At 41.1% G+C, this 21,606-nt stretch overlaps 1 protein-coding gene, 2 long non-coding RNA genes and 2 other non-coding genes across 5 annotated transcripts in view; 3 read left to right on the top strand and 2 right to left on the bottom strand.

Annotated features, from left to right (window-relative positions):
* Window positions 1–1,378: 1,378 nt before the first annotated feature.
* Window positions 1,379–9,138, bottom strand: LOC134801867 (uncharacterized). Its single transcript, XM_063774511.1, has 7 exons — window positions 9,048–9,138; window positions 8,028–8,126; window positions 7,356–7,546; window positions 5,908–6,078; window positions 5,252–5,278; window positions 2,859–3,013; window positions 1,379–1,469 (listed from the first exon to the last, which is right to left on the bottom strand). The coding sequence occupies exons 2-7, from the start codon at window positions 8,047–8,049 to the stop codon at window positions 1,412–1,414; spliced, it is 624 nt and encodes a 207-aa protein (XP_063630581.1). The 5' UTR covers window positions 8,050–8,126; window positions 9,048–9,138; the 3' UTR covers window positions 1,379–1,411.
* Window positions 6,636–6,707, top strand: Trnac-gca (transfer RNA cysteine (anticodon GCA)). The gene has a single exon. It is a non-coding gene; the product is annotated as a tRNA-Cys (tRNA).
* A 3,088-nt stretch (window positions 9,139–12,226) lies between the features above and the next one.
* On the top strand, window positions 12,227–14,013 carry LOC134801783 (uncharacterized). Its single transcript, XR_010145721.1, has 3 exons — window positions 12,227–12,323; window positions 13,245–13,343; window positions 13,825–14,013. It is a non-coding gene; the product is annotated as an uncharacterized LOC134801783 (long non-coding RNA).
* A 650-nt stretch (window positions 14,014–14,663) lies between these two features.
* Window positions 14,664–14,735, bottom strand: Trnac-gca (transfer RNA cysteine (anticodon GCA)). The gene has a single exon. It is a non-coding gene; the product is annotated as a tRNA-Cys (tRNA).
* Window positions 14,736–20,825: 6,090 nt separating this feature from the next.
* LOC134801917 (uncharacterized) overlaps window positions 20,826–21,606 on the top strand; it is a 204,840-nt gene continuing 204,059 nt past the window's right edge. Inside the window, exon 1 of the long non-coding RNA XR_010145747.1 lies at window positions 20,826–20,914. This is a non-coding gene — a long non-coding RNA (uncharacterized LOC134801917). The remainder of the gene's footprint in view (window positions 20,915–21,606) is intronic.

Below are 21,606 nucleotides of genomic sequence, written 5' to 3' on the forward strand. Positions count from 1 at the left end.
ATATTATGCGAAACTCTGCGTAGGGGGCGCGACTACCACAATCCATCACAATCTGGGGGTCCGCCGCGGAACAAGAAAATTTAAATTTCGTTATCTAACCTCTCTATCACTATTGCATATTTGAGCGATAAAGAGAAAAGAGAAAATTTACTAGCTAGCTTAGTGCTACACTCTGGCGGCAGAACATTGCAGTAATATGCCCTATTTGCGTTGCTTTTTGTTATATGTGACGTTCCATGGAAAAAGGTACCTTATGGCGGCCGGCGCTTACGTCGCATGTCGCCGCAATAATATTGGAGCGGTGTTAATAATAGCGTAAGCGCCAACCCCCATAAGGTACCTTTACCCGTGGGACGTCACATATAATTTATGTAACACATTATTTGTATATAACACCTTAGTTTCATATCAACCTAATCTATTTAATCAAATAAATAGATCTATAAGAATAAAGAAAAGGGGGACGGGGGATCAAAACGTAGTCGAAAACATCTCGCGTGATTTGTGCACAACCCCTAAATAACGTAAAATTACCGATTGACTCTTTTTTTTAAATTAATTTTTCCTTTAGTTTCTACATATAGCTGGTCAAGCAGATATTGTCAGTAGAAAAAGGCGGCAAATTTGAAAAATGTAGGCGGGAAGGGATATCGTCCCATAGAAAATTTGAATTTCGCGCCTTTTTTACTAACAAGATTTGCTTGACCAGCTATATATTTTTACACTGAGCATGGCCCGGCATGCTCTTGTCCGATTATTTAATATTACTAGCGACCCCCGCCTTTGCACGGGGTACAGTCGCCATCAGATATATCGGAGCGGCCAAGGTGTTCACAATATCTGAACACGCGCTCTAACGCCCTGACAATAGAGGCGTGTTCCGATATTTGTGAGCACCTTGGCCGCTCCGATATATCTGATGGCGACTGTACATAAAACCTTAACAAATTATACACCTAATAAACCTTCCTCAAGAATCACTCTATTGATAAATGAAAACCGCATGAAAATCCGTTCAGTAGTTTTCGCGTTTATCGCGCACATACACACAAACAGACAGACGCGGCGGGGGACTTTGTTTTATAATGTGTAGTGATGTATTGACGAAATTAAACGTGCACACTTTAAATAAATGCTAATTTGTCAAATTGCTCTTTTATTGTAAAACAATTAATAACAATAGGTAGGTAGTATCCGAACTACAAATATGCAAGTTGCGGAAATTTTAAAACAAAACAAAACTTAGAAAATATCTCGTATAATGAAATATCTGTAATCCCAAAAGAGGAAATTACAACATTTTTAAATTTATTTGAGATGTCGACGCCGCGCGCCTCTACGATATTATTTTGGAATTTCCTGACTTTATTAGAGAGAGAGATACTCTGAATTTTCCTCTCGCATTCACGTTTCACGTTGTTTTAGTCGTAAACAGTTCCCATTTGACAAGATATTCGGGCTGAAGTAACCTGAAAATAAATAGTAAATCATTGACGTATATCTCAGGACTGGCCTTACGGGCAATAAGAATGGGGCCAGTACAGCGGTCCCCGCTACAACGCGTTTGGTTGATGAGTTCGCATCATGCGCGCCATTGGTCGCAACTAGTTACGTTAGACTGCACGATTGGCTCGAATTCGTGAGTGACAACACTGAACTAGTACCATTTTTAGTGCCCGTAAGGCCAGTCCTGAGATATACGTCAATGTAGTAAATAAGTCGTTGTTTTATGGATGGAACGAGACCTGTGGGCGCAGCACGGTTCCATTTTTATCGTCTATCACTATGCGCGTCCCTTTCGCACTTACATACTTGTTAGAACGTGACAGGCATGGTGACAAGGGATAAAAACGCGACCGTGCTACGCCGCCTGCTGCGTTAGTGGGTCCATCGGGCAATAACCTAAGGGCTTACCGTGATGGCTCCTCTTCACGTTGTGCCAACGCCAACGCCAACGAGGGACGCATTTATGCGTTAGAGGGAGCAAGTGATATTGCTATCTCATTCTACCGCATGGCTGCGTCCCTCGTTGGCGTTGGCGTTGCGTTGGCCCAACGTAAAGAGGAGCCTTGAAAATAGAAACTTCGTTATCTTACCTCTCTATCGTTCCATATTCACCCTATAGAAAGGTTGAGAACGAAATTTCGATTTTCGTTTTTACGGCTGCCCTCTGAATATTGGAGGTATTTATGTGATTCTGTATAAGGTAAACGTAGTGGTGCTCGACGCGCTCCCAGTACATGTCATCTTGAAACTTAAGTCATTGTCAATAGAGGTGACAGCAAGGTGTCATCTATTGGGCATTAGCATGTCGAGCACTAGTACGTTTACCTTATATAGACATATTCAGTCTTCCTTTATTCGTCCATAGTATATACAGGATGTCCCATAAGTGAGACGTCACAGTGACACTGGAGGTAGACCAGGCCAAGAGGACCCAAACCAACTTAACATGACCCCAGTAAAAGTGGCACGGTTTTCGAGTTACCTATTGCCAAATTAAGGCTTTTCATGAATTTTGGCCGTTTTTAACATTGTTAGTGCCTGTGTGCCATTGTTATTTTACATTGTTTATCGATAAAATACCTATTCTGTTATCTTGGTTAACTATTCATGATGCCGTACACATAAAAAAAATACTTCGAGACCTTTCCGAGTGCACACAGGCACTAACAATGTTAAAAACGGTCAAAATTCATGAAAAACCTTAATTTGGCAATAACTCGAAAACCGTGCCACTTTTACTGGGGTCATGTTATGTTGGTTTGGGTCCTCTTGGCCTGGTCTACCACCATTGTCACTGTGACGTGTCACTTGTGGGACACCCTGTATACTGTAGTGTATAATTCTCGGCTTACGTCTCGAAACAACCTAAGAAGGCCTTGTTCCGCTGGCTAGACAGCTTGTGTACTAGGATGGACATCCGGTCACAGTGTTTCCACTGCGCCGACGGCGCCGCCAGAAGCCCCACCACTCGCCCCTTGGCGCACACCAGCGGGGCTCCGTACATACCCTGGATACATATTTATTCAATTCAATACATTTATTTCAGACCATATCTATAGCGTTAGTATAGTATACACTTCTTTAATCCTTATAAGTCTCATAACTTATAACTCAGCCTATATACGTCCCACTGCTGGGCACAGGCCTCTCATGCGCGAGTGGGCTTGGGCTATAGTCCCCACGCTAGCCTGATAGATTTCTTCGCAGATGTATGCAGGTTTCCTCACGTTGTTTTCCTTCACCGAAAGCTAGTGGTAAATATCAAATGATATTTCGTACATAAGCTCCGAAAAACTCATTGGTACGAGCCAGGATTTGAACCCGCGACCTCCGGATTGAAAGTCGGGCGTCATATCCGGCCACCACCGGCCAAGTCTTATGTTGTTGAGATTAGAGTTTCCGGTCGGTGCTACATCTATTGTCACTTGACAGTACTACTACTGCTACTTAAAGTACTGATAATTCCGCTACTCGATGCTAGATGTCGACTATGAAAATACTAATATTTTTGGTACCAAAACTGATGTATGGAGTGAGCACTCTTTACACAGCCTCAGGATGTCAGATGTACAGTCAACTGCAATCATATGCGCAAACTTATCTGACACGATCTTGTTTGTAGAGCCATAATAGCGTGTCACATATTTTTGGGCCTTCGAAGAGTATTTTATTTATTTTGGCTATTTATTTTATTACTATAGGTATACAATCTACACAGCATTACAGTTTGCACCAAGGCGCTGGCAAATTTAAACATGCAAATAGTAAAAATGGATAGTACAATAATTAACATTTAGTCATGCAAATAAATCAAATAATACTTAATAATAAATATAATGGGGATGTGACGACCCCATCGTCCGCTGGTTTTACCAGTGCAATCAGTCAACGCAGGGCAGCTTGTGGCGAGCTGTTGGGGATTAGCGACCTCACGTACCCGAGTGCTCCTGGGGAGTTCTGTTACCCGCAAGGAGGGTGGGTGGGACAGGATTCTCTGCCTCTAGCTTGCCTTAGCCGGCCGGCCAGAGTGGAGTCGTTAGAGCTATAAGCTCCAGGGGTGGAAGTGAAATATGCATAAGACGCAAGTTGGCACAGTGGCTGTTAACAGCCACTGGGTAGAAAGCGGCGCACACCTCTCGACACCCCTGAGCCGCTCACACCGGTGTTGCCCTTGAGCCATCCTAGATGTCGCTTTTTGTGGGGGCCCATCTTGTGAGGGCGAGTCACCGTCTGCCGGAAATAAAATTGCATACCGTTTTATTACGCAGGCGTCCGGTTTTTTACCCCATAGCTCAGTACTTAGTCCATCGCTTTCACCCAATAACCTAGTTCATTTTAGATTCCATCAACTCTCAATAGCCCTTACACCCTGGCGGGTGCTGCCTCTGCGTGCGTCCTATGACACGGGTAAGGGCAGCATCCGCTCGGTGTACCCCTTACATTTCATTAAAGTGTCAAAAGGGCCTCTACGTGTTGGCTTCGGCTCCGCGCACGCCTCCCAAAGGTCCGGAACACCATTGTTCCGTGATGGGAAAGACATACAAATATAATTATCAGTGCGCGTGGTGGAGTTGAAGCTGCCGTTGCAACCTAACCTAACCTATCTATAGGATAACCTTACGAAAATCCTGAAAAGTTAACGGTTTCAGTTCTAGGACTAAGATAATATGACAAACATTACATTATGACTTAAAACTTTATGTCAAACAAAGGGACCCCATGCGACGCATTAGGGAGGCAGTTATATTTCGTATTAACGCACTGAGTATGATTATCCACACTGTTAAAAGCTCTCTTTAAGGATGACTCACGTTAGACCGGGCCGTGTCCGGGCCGAAGCATCCGGCGCTTACTTTTCTATGACATAATAATAGTAATTTATTTGCTTTAATTAAATGTATTACAATTGTGGTAAGTATTACAATGGTTGAGTGAGCGTACATTCAGACTTTGATAAGTCATGCAAATTATTTCCTTAATAGCTAACACATGACATGACACATGAAAGGCGATCACGTGATGCTTTCCATAGAAAACGATGCGCCGGAAAAGCTCCGGCCCGGACACGGCCCGGTCTAACGTGAGTCATCCTTTATGACGAAGAGAAGCAAATGTCCGATGAGTCGACTCATCGGACGATCGTTAAAGAAACTGATGGTTTCATTTTATCCACAAGAATAATAGTAATTTCATGCAAAAATGAGTCGTATCCTTGAATGTGAAATTTTGATTTTGTGGTACTTACATGACAAGGCTGGGCTGTGTTATTCGGCTGAAATATTTACCTTTAATAAATTGCATATAGTATGAAGTTATGTAGGTATGTATCGTACAAAGTTTTACAGTACGGCCCCTTAAATTTTCGACGTACATATTTACGTAATGTGCTTATTATAGCACCGGTGTCGTAATGTAGCACCAGATGTACTGTAATAGTACATTGTGCAACGGGGGTAAGTAGAATATTGTACGAGAGTCTATTATTATATTTTAAGAGCCCATCAATGTGCACACTAGCGCCACTGCTAAATAATCGTGATTATTTATATTTCACGACAGGTATTTAAAAAAGGGGGCCGCTACGTACTGTATTTTGTATTTAAGTACCTTTTGAATACATCAAACTAGTTTTTATGTTGCTAGATTCGTCAATGTATGCGTCCAAAGTTAAAACGGCCGTTTTTGTTTTGAGTTGTTCCTATTGTTGTTACCATTGTTCCTATCCTGTAAGGCTAAGATGGTCGGCTCTTTATCATTTGTCACCATGCCTGTCACGTCACTGACACGTCACTGTCACTGTCACTAACAAATATGTAAGTGCGAAAGTGACGCACGGCATGACAGGTGATAAAAATGCGACCATGATACCGCTTCTGGAGTATTGAACGCACTCTCACTTACGTCTTTAAAACACATGACATCATCGACGGCTCCAACATGCTTCAGATCATCCGTAGTCTTCTCGTATACACGCACCAGTTCGGCGCAGGCCTCGTCCTTATCTCCGAGCTGCAAGATCTGGTACCGCATCTGGCGGTGCAGAAGCCACCACTGTTCTGGAAGTTTCCCATCCTGGAAAGGAGTTTTCCTGGAGTGACAGGGGACAATTGAAACACGTTGTGATTGTAACAAGTAAATGGATGAATCAACTTCTTCGTCACTCGTTCCTATAGGGAACGTGCATGAACTGCAGGGGGCAGCACAGGAGCCCCCTGTTTATTGGCGTGAAGTGTAAATGTCAAGTTTAATCTTCCAATGTAGCCCACAAGATGGCAGAACCTACAATACACAAGAAAATGTCTTACGTGAATTGTAGAGGGCAGTTATGGGTGTGAATGTACAGTTTATGTTTCCGATTCATGCCACAAGATGGCAGAACGTAAAACGCGCACGGTCCCTATATTTTATATTCTCCGGCAGTTAAACAAGTATTGGTTGGAAACATCGTAATTTGCTCGTTGATAAAATTCAATAATTGTGTAGATAGTAGAATTAAGTAGATACTTAGTTTCAAATTTAGTAAAGAGCTTTTGATTTGATTTGGTTATATGTAGGAATGTCATCCGTTTGTCTACGATAGCCTTTTGTTATTTAGAATATAGTCGTATTTTTCATTAGAAACGTCAGGTGGGGATATAGCTCAGTGGTAGAGCAATCGACTGCAGATCGATAGGTCCCCGGTTCAAATCCGGGTGTCCCCTATAAATACGTTTTTTACTACAATATGCAATTCTAATCATTTTCATTGTTGTAGCAAATGCAAAGTATTTTTTTTTATTTCTGCGAACAATAGGGCGCATTAAAACTATTAGAATGTTGATTTTTAACGACCTCCTAGCCTAGTCGGTAGTGACCCTGCCTACGAAGCAGGAGGTCCCAGGTTCGAATCCTGGTAAGGGCATTTATTTGCGTGTTCATCACAAATATTATTTATTTACCCATTTAATATTTTATTTTTATAAACGTACACTAGCTATGTTTCCAAATATATCGTTAAAGTTCCTGAGGTCCACCCGCCATATTGACGCTCACAACATGGAACCCTGCCAAGCCAGGTAGCAAGAGTGGACGGAAACTGGCAGTGGCGGATTTGCCCTAAGGCCCAGTAGGCCCGGGCCGGGAGCGGCAAGATATTAGGGGCGGCAGCAAGGCGGCAGTCTATAGGTGGGTTCTGAGAAAGGGGCGACTAATAGTAATACAGGGACTGGGGCCTAGGGCGGCAAACACTGCAACTCCGCCACTGGAAACTGGCCTACCTTTGGAGGTATCGAAAAGTCAAAAATCGTTATTTGTCTCTTGAATACGTAGTACGATGTTGGCGGTAGGCTCTCTAAACCCTGTATCCGTACCTCTGCATATAAGAAATGCCAGCCGACCACGACGCACTCGTCCTGCCCAGTTAGCAGGTCTTCCCCCGTGTAGTCAATGCCGATAGCTCGCAGCGGTTGCTCGACCATTATATCAGGAATGCGTCTTTGCAACAGGAGGAGCGCTACTGACTTCTGCAGCATATAGCTTCTTTCATCGGTGTCTTCTGGAACTGAGAGCAATAACGATGACAATTAAAAATGAAATGCGATTTCGCGCGGGTCGTCCACTTTCGCCTTAGGGTCAAACAGATCACTGTGTTATGTCTTTCCTGTAGACATACACAATAGTTAAGGGCTATAAAGGTTAATTTTCTTATTTAACCCTTATCCACGTGAAAAGGTCCTCCTTTTATTTAAAGAAATATGATAAAATCATTACTTACATGCCCACATGCTGTTAACTATTACCCACAGGAGAGAAAACTAGTGTGTTATCGCGAACAGTACATTTTTCTCTCCTGTGGGCAATAGTTAACAGCTTGTGGGCATGTAAGCAATGATTTTATCATGGTTCTCTAAATAAAAGGAGGACCTTTTCACGTGGATAAGGGTTAAATAAGAAAATTAACCTTTATAGCCCTTAACTCTAGTGTATGTCTACAGGAAAGACATAACACAGTGATCTGTTTGACCCCTTAAGGTTTTACGTACGTTTGGGCATCAGGACTCTCATAACTGGCACCCGAACGCCTCTCGAGGGGTGCCGGTAGCGGGTGCCGGTGACAACGGTGATGGGTCGTCTGTCGTGCACTTCGCATGCAACAAAATTTGTTCGATAATATATGGCAGGATCCTATAAATGCGCGTGCGTTCGTGAGGGACAAAACATACGCAATGCGACACTATGATTGGTCGAGTTTTTTTGTTGCCCACCATAAACCATACTAAATTTACGGTGGGGAATAAAAAAAATGTGAGACTGTGACAAGGACAAACAATAATAGCGCTTTTTCTGCTACTCCTACTGAAAGATACATAAGACTATCCCGTTCAGTCATTTCCTCCCACCCCTCATGCCTGATCCAGGTATACTAGATTCATGAATGAATGGTTATGAATGGTTTCGATACGATCTTGACGCACAAATTTCACTAAATTTGCACGCACCAATCAGCGTCATCAAAACAAGATCAAAACCATACCTAGACACACACACACACACACAAATTTAGAAAAAAATTGTTTTAGCTTAAGTTTTCATTCTGTACTTATGTTATATTTTCTTGCTACTTGTATGTATGCATCTATATACCTATATAAAAATGAATCCCTATTTCCCTCGGTCACGGCATCACACGGTTGGATCAATTTCGCTGATTCTTTTTGTGTTGTGTTTGTTATTGCCAGGAGAAGCTTCTTATGAAAGAAAAAAACCGGACAAGTGCGAGTTGGACTCGCCCACCGAGGGTTCCGTACTTTTTAGTATTTGTTATTATAGCGGCAACAGAAATACATCATCTGTGAAAATTTCAACTGTCTAGCTATCACGGTTCGTGAGATACAGCCTGGTGACAGACGGACGGACGGACGGACGGACAGCGGAGTCTTAGTAATAGGGTCCCGTTTTACCCTTTGGGTACGGAACCCTAAAAACAAGTATAAAAATAGATACCTACTGTACAGGTAGGTGAAACGAAGTTCGCCGGGTCATAGTTATAAACAAAAAGTTACCATTAGGGCCTGTAACGCATACCGCAGCAGTTAGCACCACAACGCGAGACACCAGGGACCCCACGCACAAGCCCCGCGACCGAGACTCGAAATACACCTAAAATTACACATACAATAAATACATTTGCTAGCCGGAAAATTTGTTAAATGTAGGCGTTGAGGTTCACACTTCCATACAATTTTGAATTCCGCCTTATTAAGCCCTTGCTACACCGTCGCCGACAAGCCTTCACACCGCGTGGCCTTGGTCTGTCCCGGACCGTGTAGACAGTTGTTTCCAACAAAATTTTACCAAAACTGACCAAGGACAGACCAAGGTTCTGACCTTGACCGTGTAGCAAGGGCTTTAACCCTTGGGACGCCTAGTGCCATATCCGTACCAGTCTTGTCAACTGCCGGAGGGTCTTCAATTTTTGTACCCGTCAACTGCCTAGTCCCAGATCTGTACAAACTGTCTCAACTGCCTTGTGCCTTATCAGTCACCAAATTTATTGTATTATATTTTTACAATTTTGAGATCTAAACACTTAAAAATAGAGTTTTATATCATTTGCACTATAGCACTTTTTTTTTATCGCGGCAGTTGACGGGTGCACGTACGCGAGCCTATCCGGCATTTGAGGGGGATGGGACGGATCCGGCACTAGGCATCTGACGGGTACAAGTACGTTTGTCGGTTCGGCGTTCCAGGGGTTAAGGTAACGTTATGTTCGGAATGTTCGGATGTCAACTGAAGCTGCATTATAAAAAAATCTATGGTTGATAAGAATTTTGACCAATTTTTTTAGTCATATTTTTTTTCGTCAAGGATATTAATACATACATAAAAGGGCATAACAGCTGTATATACCATGGCTTGCTGTGAAATGAACTATTGGACCATTTGGACCGCGAGCCAGGAGCATATTATCGTCAGTCATCCCCTTCCCGTTGATATTTTTTCAGAGAGTTTAGATGCTATTACGAAGTTAAAAAACCAACAGCCGGTTGTATCGCGGTGGAAAGACTACTTGCATATACATGTAAAAAATACGCGCCTACCTCTTTATGACACACATATGTCATACCTAAAATAATACTACATGCAAAGTTTCATGATTTTGATATCAGTATCATAAAAAGGTAAGGCGGGTTGTTTTAATATGTTCATGCGACCAGCTGACTGAGTTTCCACCGCGAAAGAACCGGCTTACGATTTTTTTTAATTCATAGCAACATCTTAACAATCTTCTGACAAAGTTACAATCGGGAGGCGATAACTAGGTAAATTTATTTGCTTTTTTTACGTGTTGGGTGGCAGCCGATCCTCAGTCCACTAACAGAGCGGCAGCTGACATCCACAAGGGCTCATTACACATCGCCCTTAACCACTTCACGAGGTTCAACCCGGGATGCTAATCATGGAAAACTGTTCCTGGCCCGCGGTCTATATATTAGACTTCTAGTCTAAAGATCTTAGTCACCGCTGTAAGCTGTAACCGACATATGCTGAGTGGCATCCATTTTGGTGTTACCTATGTAGGTAACGTATTACCTATGTATTAGGATAAGATAAGAATTGCATGTAGCGGAGATGAGAATGTTAACGTGGCGTGACGAGAATGGATAGGATAAAGAATGAGTATATATAAGAGGAAGCCTGAAAGTTGCACCCATAACAGAAAAAGTAAGGGCACATCAAATTGCCTAGCGTGGTACGGGCATGTGATGCGGAGGGATGAAAGTCATGTGACGAGAAAGGTATTACGAATGTACGTGGACGGAGGTACGAGGAAAGGAAAACCGAAGAAAAGGTGGACGGACTGTGTGAGAGATCGAACGCAAGTGAATGATGAGATGACGGGCGACAGAGAGGTATGGAAGAGAAAGACATGCTGCGCCGACCCCAAGTGAATGGGACAGGGGCAAGACAATGATGAGATAGGTTTACCAAATATACTATTTCTATCTCTTTATACATACCTATATACTATATAGGTACCTACATATATTAGTCACACAATACAATTATTAAAATTTGCGAAGAAGATTATGTAACTTTGTCAGAAGATTGTTAAGATGTTGCTATGAATTAAAAAAAATCGTAAGCCGGTTCTTTCGCGGTGGAAACTCAGTCAGCTGGTCGCATGAACATATTAAAACAACCCGCCTTACCTTTTTATGATACTGATATCAAAATCATGAAACTTTGCATGTAGTATTATTTTAGGTATGACATATGTGTGTCATAAAGAGGTAGGCGCGTATTTTTTACATGTATATGCAAGTAGTCTTTCCACCGCGATACAACCGGCTGTTGGTTTTTTAACTTCGTAATAGCATCTAAACTCTCTGAAAAAATATCAACGGGAAGGGGATGACTGACGATAATATGCTCCTGGCTCGCGGTCCAAATGGTCCAATAGTTCATTTCACAGCAAGCCATGGTATATACAGCTGTTATGCCCTTTTATGTATGTATTAATATCCTTGACGAAAAAAAATATGACTAAAAAAATTGGTCAAAATTCTTATCAACCATAGATTTTTTTATAATGCAGCTTCAGTTGACATCCGAACATTCCGAACATAACGTTACCTTAACCCCTGGAACGCCGAACCGACAAACGTACTTGTACCCGTCAGATGCCTAGTGCCGGATCCGTCCCATCCCCCTCAAATGCCGGATAGGCTCGCGTACGTGCACCCGTCAACTGCCGCGATAAAAAAAAAGTGCTATAGTGCAAATGATATAAAACTCTATTTTTAAGTGTTTAGATCTCAAAATTGTAAAAATATAATACAATAAATTTGGTGACTGATAAGGCACAAGGCAGTTGAGACAGTTTGTACAGATCTGGGACTAGGCAGTTGACGGGTACAAAAATTGAAGACCCTCCGGCAGTTGACAAGACTGGTACGGATATGGCACTAGGCGTCCCAAGGGTTAAAGCCCTTGCTACACGGTCAAGGTCAGAACCTTGGTCTGTCCTTGGTCAGTTTTGGTAAAATTTTGTTGGAAACAACTGTCTACACGGTCCGGGACAGACCAAGGCCACGCGGTGTGAAGGCTTGTCGGCGACGGTGTAGCAAGGGCTTAATAAGGCGGAATTCAAAATTGTATGGAAGTGTGAACCTCAACGCCTACATTTAACAAATTTTCCGGCTAGCAAATGTATTTATTGTATGTGTAATTTTAGGTGTATTTCGAGTCTCGGTCGCGGGGCTTGTGCGTGGGGTCCCTGGTGTCTCGCGTTGTGGTGCTAACTGCTGCGGTATGCGTTACAGGCCCTAATGGTAACTTTTTGTTTATAACTATGACCCGGCGAACTTCGTTTCACCTACCTGTACAGTAGGTATCTATTTTTATACTTGTTTTTAGGGTTCCGTACCCAAAGGGTAAAACGGGACCCTATTACTAAGACTCCGCTGTCCGTCCGTCCGTCCGTCCGTCTGTCACCAGGCTGTATCTCACGAACCGTGATAGCTAGACAGTTGAAATTTTCACAGATGATGTATTTCTGTTGCCGCTATAATAACAAATACTAAAAAGTACGGAACCCTCGGTGGGCGAGTCCAACTCGCACTTGTCCGGTTTTTTTCTTTCATAAGAAGCTTCTCCTGGCAATAACAAACACAACACAAAAAGAATCAGCGAAATTGATCCAACCGTGTGATGCCGTGACCGAGGGAAATAGGGATTCATTTTTATATAGGTATATAGATGCATACATACAAGTAGCAAGAAAATATAACATAAGTACAGAATGAAAACTTAAGCTAAAACAATTTTTTTCTAAATTTGTGTGTGTGTGTGTGTGTCTAGGTATGGTTTTGATCTTGTTTTGATGACGCTGATTGGTGCGTGCAAATTTAGTGAAATTTGTGCGTCAAGATCGTATCGAAACCATTCATAACCATTCATTCATGAATCTAGTATACCTGGATCAGGCATGAGGGGTGGGAGGAAATGACTGAACGGGATAGTCTTATGTATCTTTCAGTAGGAGTAGCAGAAAAAGCGCTATTATTGTTTGTCCTTGTCACAGTCTCACATTTTTTTTATTCCCCACCGTAAATTTAGTATGGTTTATGGTGGGCAACAAAAAAACTCGACCAATCATAGTGTCGCATTGCGTATGTTTTGTCCCTCACGAACGCACGCGCATTTATAGGATCCTGCCATATATTATCGAACAAATTTTGTTGCATGCGAAGTGCACGACAGACGACCCATCACCGTTGTCACCGGCACCCGCTACCGGCACCCCTCGAGAGGCGTTCGGGTGCCAGTTATGAGAGTCCTGATGCCCAAACGTACGTAAAACCTTAAGGGGTCAAACAGATCACTGTGTTATGTCTTTCCTGTAGACATACACTAGAGTTAAGGGCTATAAAGGTTAATTTTCTTATTTAACCCTTATCCACGTGAAAAGGTCCTCCTTTTATTTAGAGAACCATGATAAAATCATTGCTTACATGCCCACAAGCTGTTAACTATTGCCCACAGGAGAGAAAAATGTACTGTTCGCGATAACACACTAGTTTTCTCTCCTGTGGGTAATAGTTAACAGCATGTGGGCATGTAAGTAATGATTTTATCATATTTCTTTAAATAAAAGGAGGACCTTTTCACGTGGATAAGGGTTAAATAAGAAAATTAACCTTTATAGCCCTTAACTATTGTGTATGTCTACAGGAAAGACATAACACAGTGATCTGTTTGACCCTAAGGCGAAAGTGGACGACCCGCGCGAAATCGCATTTCATTTTTAATTGTCATCGTTATTGCTCTCAGTTCCAGAAGACACCGATGAAAGAAGCTATATGCTGCAGAAGTCAGTAGCGCTCCTCCTGTTGCAAAGACGCATTCCTGATATAATGGTCGAGCAACCGCTGCGAGCTATCGGCATTGACTACACGGGGGAAGACCTGCTAACTGGGCAGGACGAGTGCGTCGTGGTCGGCTGGCATTTCTTATATGCAGAGGTACGGATACAGGGTTTAGAGAGCCTACCGCCAACATCGTACTACGTATTCAAGAGACAAATAACGATTTTTGACTTTTCGATACCTCCAAAGGTAGGCCAGTTTCCAGTGGCGGAGTTGCAGTGTTTGCCGCCCTAGGCCCCAGTCCCTGTATTACTATTAGTCGCCCCTTTCTCAGAACCCACCTATAGACTGCCGCCTTGCTGCCGCCCCTAATATCTTGCCGCTCCCGGCCCGGGCCTACTGGGCCTTAGGGCAAATCCGCCACTGCCAGTTTCCGTCCACTCTTGCTACCTGGCTTGGCAGGGTTCCATGTTGTGAGCGTCAATATGGCGGGTGGACCTCAGGAACTTTAACGATATATTTGGAAACATAGCTAGTGTACGTTTATAAAAATAAAATATTAAATGGGTAAATAAATAATATTTGTGATGAACACGCAAATAAATGCCCTTACCAGGATTCGAACCTGGGACCTCCTGCTTCGTAGGCAGGGTCACTACCGACTAGGCTAGGAGGTCGTTAAAAATCAACATTCTAATAGTTTTAATGCGCCCTATTGTTCGCAGAAATAAAAAAAAATACTTTGCATTTGCTACAACAATGAAAATGATTAGAATTGCATATTGTAGTAAAAAACGTATTTATAGGGGACACCCGGATTTGAACCGGGGACCTATCGATCTGCAGTCGATTGCTCTACCACTGAGCTATATCCCCACCTGACGTTTCTAATGAAAAATACGACTATATTCTAAATAACAAAAGGCTATCGTAGACAAACGGATGACATTCCTACATATAACCAAATCAAATCAAAAGCTCTTTACTAAATTTGAAACTAAGTATCTACTTAATTCTACTATCTACACAATTATTGAATTTTATCAACGAGCAAATTACGATGTTTCCAACCAATACTTGTTTAACTGCCGGAGAATATAAAATATAGGGACCGTGCGCGTTTTACGTTCTGCCATCTTGTGGCATGAATCGGAAACATAAACTGTACATTCACACCCATAACTGCCCTCTACAATTCACGTAAGACATTTTCACATTATTTGAAGAGATATATTTTACTATGGTTAAAGTGGATCATAAAGAACCGTTATTGCTTTATCTTACTCTCCGAGATATTAAAATTGCGTCAGTTTTAAACATTAATTTTCGCACACGGTGGCTTCAAACGATAACAAAACAGCTTATTATTAACTCTGCGTATTTTATTATCAGACATACAAGTTTTTGGGGCGTAAACGAGTGTTTGATAAAATGAAACATCGATAAATCTGTTATCGATAAGTCTGTAACATATTAATAACAAAAAGATGTCACTTCTACTTACTGTAAATTAACGACAAATTTTAAGAACGCAAATCAATTTCAAACTGGTACATAATTTCTTCAATACTATCGGCCCGATTCTAACTTTAAGATACGTCAGTTAATAGAGCTAGAAACGATATGGATTAGATATGTCAGTGTAAAATGTGACGTTTCTTCAAACAAAAACGTCACTTTTGACACTGACACATAATAATGTAAAACATGGAAGATATTTCGATTAGTTGAAATTATCCCGCAGTCGAAATTGCCTCCCTGCACCTTAAATGTAAATATCTATAATAAAGTTAAGGTAACATCGATAACAGACATGTCGATATTTCATTTTGTTAACCACTTTATTTTGCCACATTAACTTCTACGTCTGTTTAGGTATTATATTTCATTAAAACGGAATAATAAAACCGAATAAAAATTCATTAACACTGTCAATAGGGGTCGTTTTAGCTCCGAATAAGTCGTTTCTAGCGCAGAATCAGCGCCATCTGTGTCAGCGGCACATGCAATTACGAGTAATATAGTCGCACCAATAAAAGTCTGCAGCGGATTTGATAGCCCACGCAGTGGAAGTGTTGTTTACTTATACGTCATAATTTCATAGAAGTTTGACGTTTATAATGACACTTGCACTGCGTGGGCTATCAAAATCGCTGCAGACTTTTTACGGTCTAACTCTAGCTACTTTCTTCTATACACCGATATCAAAATTATACATATTATATTATAGGTATTATAGTTACAGACATATAAAGTCTATTTTTTTATTCGGTAGACTAAAATGACATTTCCTAGTATGAACATAAAATAACATTTCATAGCATGTAAAGTCATTTTAGTCTACCGAATAAAAAATTAGACTTTAAGCCACCGCGCCATAACACTTAATTCGTTACACCTGGTTTTTGGCCCGACACCCCTTCTACGGGTTTTTAAAGACGGTCACGTGACGTTTCACGTCAAATTTTTAAAACTGAATTGACAAAAAAGTTTATGAAAATATCCAACCTAGGGTCCTACCGATACCGCGAACACCGAACTTCGCAAATTGCGGGCATCTTTCTCTGTCACTCTAATTATATCTTGATTGGAGTAAAAGACAAAAAAAAAACCCTCACCTTGATGCGAACTTCAGTGTTCGCTGTAGGCCCTCTGCTCACCAAACTTTACCTGAGAATAAAAACATCCGGGCATACGATAGAATTTCTGGCGAAACGAAGACCTTCAGATTCGCTCGTTCAAAAATGTGTATGAATGACCGACTTGTGTGTAATGCCATCGCATCTACGTGTGTAAGAGAAAATAAGAACGTTAACGTACAAGTCCATTCGGAGAGTATCACGTAAGCGTAGCCAAGAGGCAAGCCTATTATGACATATATGACTGCGAGTATAATGCACCCTGTGCGCAGTGCTAAGCAATAACAGCATGTATCCATGATCACTGAAACACAGAACAAAAAAAAGGATTTCAAGGATTTGAAAGTTTATAGGACTTATTTACCTACGTTTAAGAGCTAAGAACTAAAGTAGGCACCTATACATAATAACATTTAAACAAATGTAATAAAGTTAGGCATTAAAATATAATTTCAATTGATTTATAATTATATTATACTAGCTTTTGCCCGCGTCTTCGTCTGCGTGGAATTAGTGACAGCAGCTAAAGTAGGTATAGCGCCTGGATAACGCTAATAGCGATTATTCAATTCGCGCGTTGCTTACTTCAATTATTAGGCAATTTATTAACTCTTTCAATTCCACCCCCTTTGCACTCTTTTCAGGGATGATTTCCGACATAAAAACTATGCGATGTCCTTCCCCGGGACTCAAACTATCTCTATACTGAATTTGAACTAAATTAGTTCAGCGGCTTAAGCGTGAAGAGGTAACAGACACAGACAGACAGATAGACACACTTTCGCCTTTATAATATTAGTATTAAGTACATAATTAATTTATTACATATATTTAGTACTTAAAAAATAACGTAAACTGCAGTATACATTTATACAGTGCCAAAAGAATATAAAACTACCAATATATCAAAAGAGAAGAAGATATCGAACATGTTGTGTATTTCGCGGTAGCTATCTTCTTATGAAATGTAATAAATATCTAAGTAGGTATTAAGTTATGACGTTAAGGTAACATCGATAACAGACATGTCGATATTTAATTTTGTCAATCACTTTATTTTGCCACAAAAACTTCTGTCTGCTCAGAAGTCATTCATAAAGAGGGTGAAAAGGGGGGTGGAAATGACAAAATTAATGAAGTGCCTGTTAATTGGTGTAAACAATTAAGCATATTATTATACTCGAATTGCTATTAGATTTTATCCAGGCGCTGTACTTTAGCTGCTGGTACTAATTCCACGCAGACGAAGCTAGTAAATAAATATACAAGAATTTCTCGTTAAATATCTTGGCTCATCATTTTGTAGATATCGATATCATCAATTCATCAATTATCGAAGTTGTGCCGTAATGTTATATTAATCTATTTAACTAGTGCGGTAATGTATGTTTACAATGGAGTATATAATCAGGACGAGAAACGAGAAATCACGCAGTGCCATTGACTGCCGCCACCGGCATTATTATTATGTAGGGATAGGAACAGGGGAGTCAATATACGAAATTTCTCGCGTTAACGATGACTCAAGTTGACGGGCCGTGTCCGGGCCGGAGCTTCGCGCATCGTTTTCTATGGAAAGCATCACGTGATCGCCTGTCATGTCATGGCTCCTCTACACGTTGGCCCATCATAGTCGGCCAATATCCATCATAGAAAAATAAGCGCGGGAAGCTCCGGCCCGGACACGGCCCGGTCTAACGTGAGTCATCCTTTAAGCGTCCGTTCTATAGCCTATAATAATCATGTGCAGAGCATGCATGCACAATATCAAAGCTTAAAATGTATACATACCTATCTTTGATGTCTATTATACATACGCATATGTTTTGTACTCAGTCTTTTCTGTTCAATGTTATTCACGTTTTAAAATTTAATCCTCTAGGTACTATAAATATAAATTCAAAATCAATTACATAGTGTTGAAGTGTAAAAAATCTAATTGTGGTGTAAAAATCAATTTGAAATCTATTATATTTTTTATTATGTCAAACTTTTCATCTGAATTTGACGTTAAACATATTTAGAAAACATTTTGCATGGAGGTTTCAATAGGGGGTATTACTGCAATGTTCTGCCGCCATCGCCAGAGTGCAGCACTAAGCTAGACCAAGAATAGTCTGCAGCGATTTTGATAGCCCGCGCCTCGGGCCCGCGCAGTGCAAGTGTTATTTTAAACATCAAACGTCTATGAAATTATGACGTATAAGTAACACCTTCTCTGCGTGGGCTATCAAAACCGCTGCAGACTTTTCTTGGTCTAACTCTAGTAAACCATAGAGTAACTTATACATACTGTGCCTTAAATTGTTTTTTGACAAGTTTTCACAGACAATAAAATATGACATTGATACATCAAGGCGGTTTGTTAACAAGAGCCTACCGGAAAACGCTAAAATCTAAATATACAGGGTGATTCAGGAGACGTGAGCAGGACTAACACTGCGCATATCGTTCATTAAGCAACTGTTTCGTATCAGTATTAGTAAGGTTAACGTTAATTTTCTAGTCGTGTTGAAAAAAAAAGTTATTAATTTTTTTACGACATGCATGGTCACCCTAAAATTAAAATACTAAACTACCGATATTCTGTGTCAAATTGAATGTCATTACTGTCATGACGGTCTCGTTACTTTTGAAAATTCGTATCTCACTCAAGTTTGACAGTTTATTTTCTTCGTAATCAAAATGCCATTACGGTTAAAGAGGTTTTATGTTTATTAATTAGGTCCTGTAAGGTGACCATGATTGTTGAGAATTAAATTTGCCCTCACCAAAAAGTAAAAAAATAGGAAAAAGTGTTGTTGTTTCTCCTAAATACGACGGTGATCGATCAATTATCAGTTACTGAGTGTGCAGGATTAGTCCTGCTCACGTCTCATGAATCATCCTGTATTAACTGCCCATTTATCGCTCGAATATGCAAGAGTGATAGAGAGGTTAGATGACTAAATTTCGATTATCTTGTTTCGCGGTAGACCGCCAGAGTGTGATGGATAGTGGTAGAATAGTGGCGCTCCCTACGCAGAGCTTTGCGTAATATTCCCTATTGTGGTTTACTAGAGGAGCTAGTGCTGCACTCAAGCGGCAGAACATTGCAGTAATACCCCCTATTAGCGACGCATTGACCCAAATTCTTTAATAAATAATTAAATAATTTACTCGTAGTTTGTAAAATAATTGTTGTACCAATACCTAGCTAGTTGCATGATATTATTTAAGTTTTATTTTTTATTATAATTTATATTCATTTATACAATGTAGGTGCCTAAATTGTGACTGAATAAAAAAGTGAATGAATGAAGGAATGAATGAAATATACTATTTTCTACTTGATTTTGTTAATTGCAGTTTTTAGCCCATCGTATTGTTACGAACGTTTCATTGAGGTTTGAAAAGTCGTATCATTATTCTTCTTCTTTCTCCGGCCTTATCCCATGTTCAATTGGGGTCGGCTCTCCTAATCGCTTTTCGCCAGCCATTTCTGTTCTGAGTCGTCATTGGGTGTAATTCTAGAGCTTCGAGGTCACTATTTACTACTGATAGCCATGTGAGTCGGGGCCTTCCAGGACCTCTTGGACCAGTGGCGATATCTAACACTTTACGGGCCATATGGTCTTGGGGCCTTCTCATAACGTGTCCGTACCAGCGTAGTCTCGTTTCGGATAGTTTATCAGATATCGGCGTTACTTTCAAGCTTCCACGTATATACTTATTGGCCACTTTATCCATGAGGGTTACACCTGCTGACCAGCGTAACATCCTCATTTTGCTCAACCGGCGCATAGGTGTCAAGATTTCCGTTTTTTTTTAAAACATCTCTATACTTATATTTTAATTTTAGTGCATCGAAAAAGCTACTTCACGAATTATGTTGGCAAAGAGTTGTAGAAAGAACACAGCAAAATAATATTTCTAATAAACTAATTAAATATTTCATAACTTTGGGTTAAAAATAAAATAAAAAATGGTGACGCCATTATCCCGGTTGACCTTAGTAGAGAAAATTTGAGCCCCGGGAAAGAACATCGTTTTTAATCCAAATTTTTTCCCTTAAAAGTTAAAAGGGAGGTGGAAGTTTGTATGGGAAATTAATAACCGCTGACGGAGTGGTCATTAACAGGCGTTCCCCTCTGTCGTTGGTTCATATCCTCTAAGGCTGAACCGATTTAGATGAAATCTACGTCTACATCTTTGATTTAGTTGAAAATGATACCATACTTTAATACCATAATAATTACCTAGAGTTAGACCAAGAAAAGTCTGCAGCGATTTTGATAGCCCACGCCCACGCAGTGCAAGTGTTATTTAATACGACATAATTTCTGCGTGCGTCCAAAGTTAAAACTGCCGTTTTTGTTTTGAGTTTATAGATCGACGAATCCAGCAACATAAAAACTATTTTGATGTATTCAAAAGGTCATCATCATCATCTCAGCCATGAGACGTCCACTGCTGAACATAGGCCTCCCCCTTGGACCTCCATACGTGCCGGTTGGAAGCGACCCGCATCCAGCGTCTTCCGGCGACCTTAACAAGATCGTCTGTCCATCTTGTGGGTGGACGTCCTACGCTGCGCTTGCTAGTCCGTGGTCTCCACTCGAGCACTTTTCGACCCCATCGGCCATCTTCTCTGCGTGCAATGTGGCCTGCCCATTGCCACTTCAGCTTGCTAATCCGGTGGGCTATGTCGGTGACTTTAGTTCGTCTACGGATCTCCTCATTTCTGATTCGATCACGTAGAGAAACTCCGAGCATAGCCCTCTCCATAGCTCGTTGAGCGACTTTAAGTTTTGAGATGAGGCCGATAGTGAAAGACCACGTTTCGGAGCCGTAAGTCATCACTGGTAACACACATTGATTAAAGACTTTCGTCTTGAGGCACTGAGGTATGTCGGACGAAAAGACATTACGTAGTTTCCCGAACGCTGCCCAACCGAGTTGGATTCGGCGGTTGACCTCTTTCTCGAAGTTGGACCTACCTAATTGGACTACTTGTCCTAGGTAGATGTACGAGTCAACAACTTCGAGTACCGAGTTCCCAACAGAGACTGGGATGGGCACAACATTGGCATTTGACATAAGTTTCGTCTTGTCCATGTTCATTTTCA

The sequence above is a fragment of the Cydia splendana genome, chromosome 23 (assembly GCF_910591565.1).
Source record: "Cydia splendana chromosome 23, ilCydSple1.2, whole genome shotgun sequence".
NCBI classification, from domain to species: Eukaryota; Metazoa; Arthropoda; class Insecta; order Lepidoptera; family Tortricidae; genus Cydia; species Cydia splendana.

What these genes read in the sequence shown, in the direction of transcription:
- LOC134801867 (XM_063774511.1), bottom strand. Translation starts at nt 8,049, where the DNA reads ATGAGAGTCCTGATGCCCAAAC. An exon ending in GGCATTTCTTATATGCAGAG is followed by an intron (nt 6,079 to 7,355) that starts GTACGGATACAG and finishes ACTCCTTTCCAG; the next exon opens with GATGGGAAACTTCCAGAACA. An exon ending in ACACAGCCCAGCCTTGTCAT is followed by an intron (nt 3,014 to 5,251) that starts GTAAGTACCACA and finishes ATATGTATCCAG; the next exon opens with GGTATGTACGGAGCCCCGCT.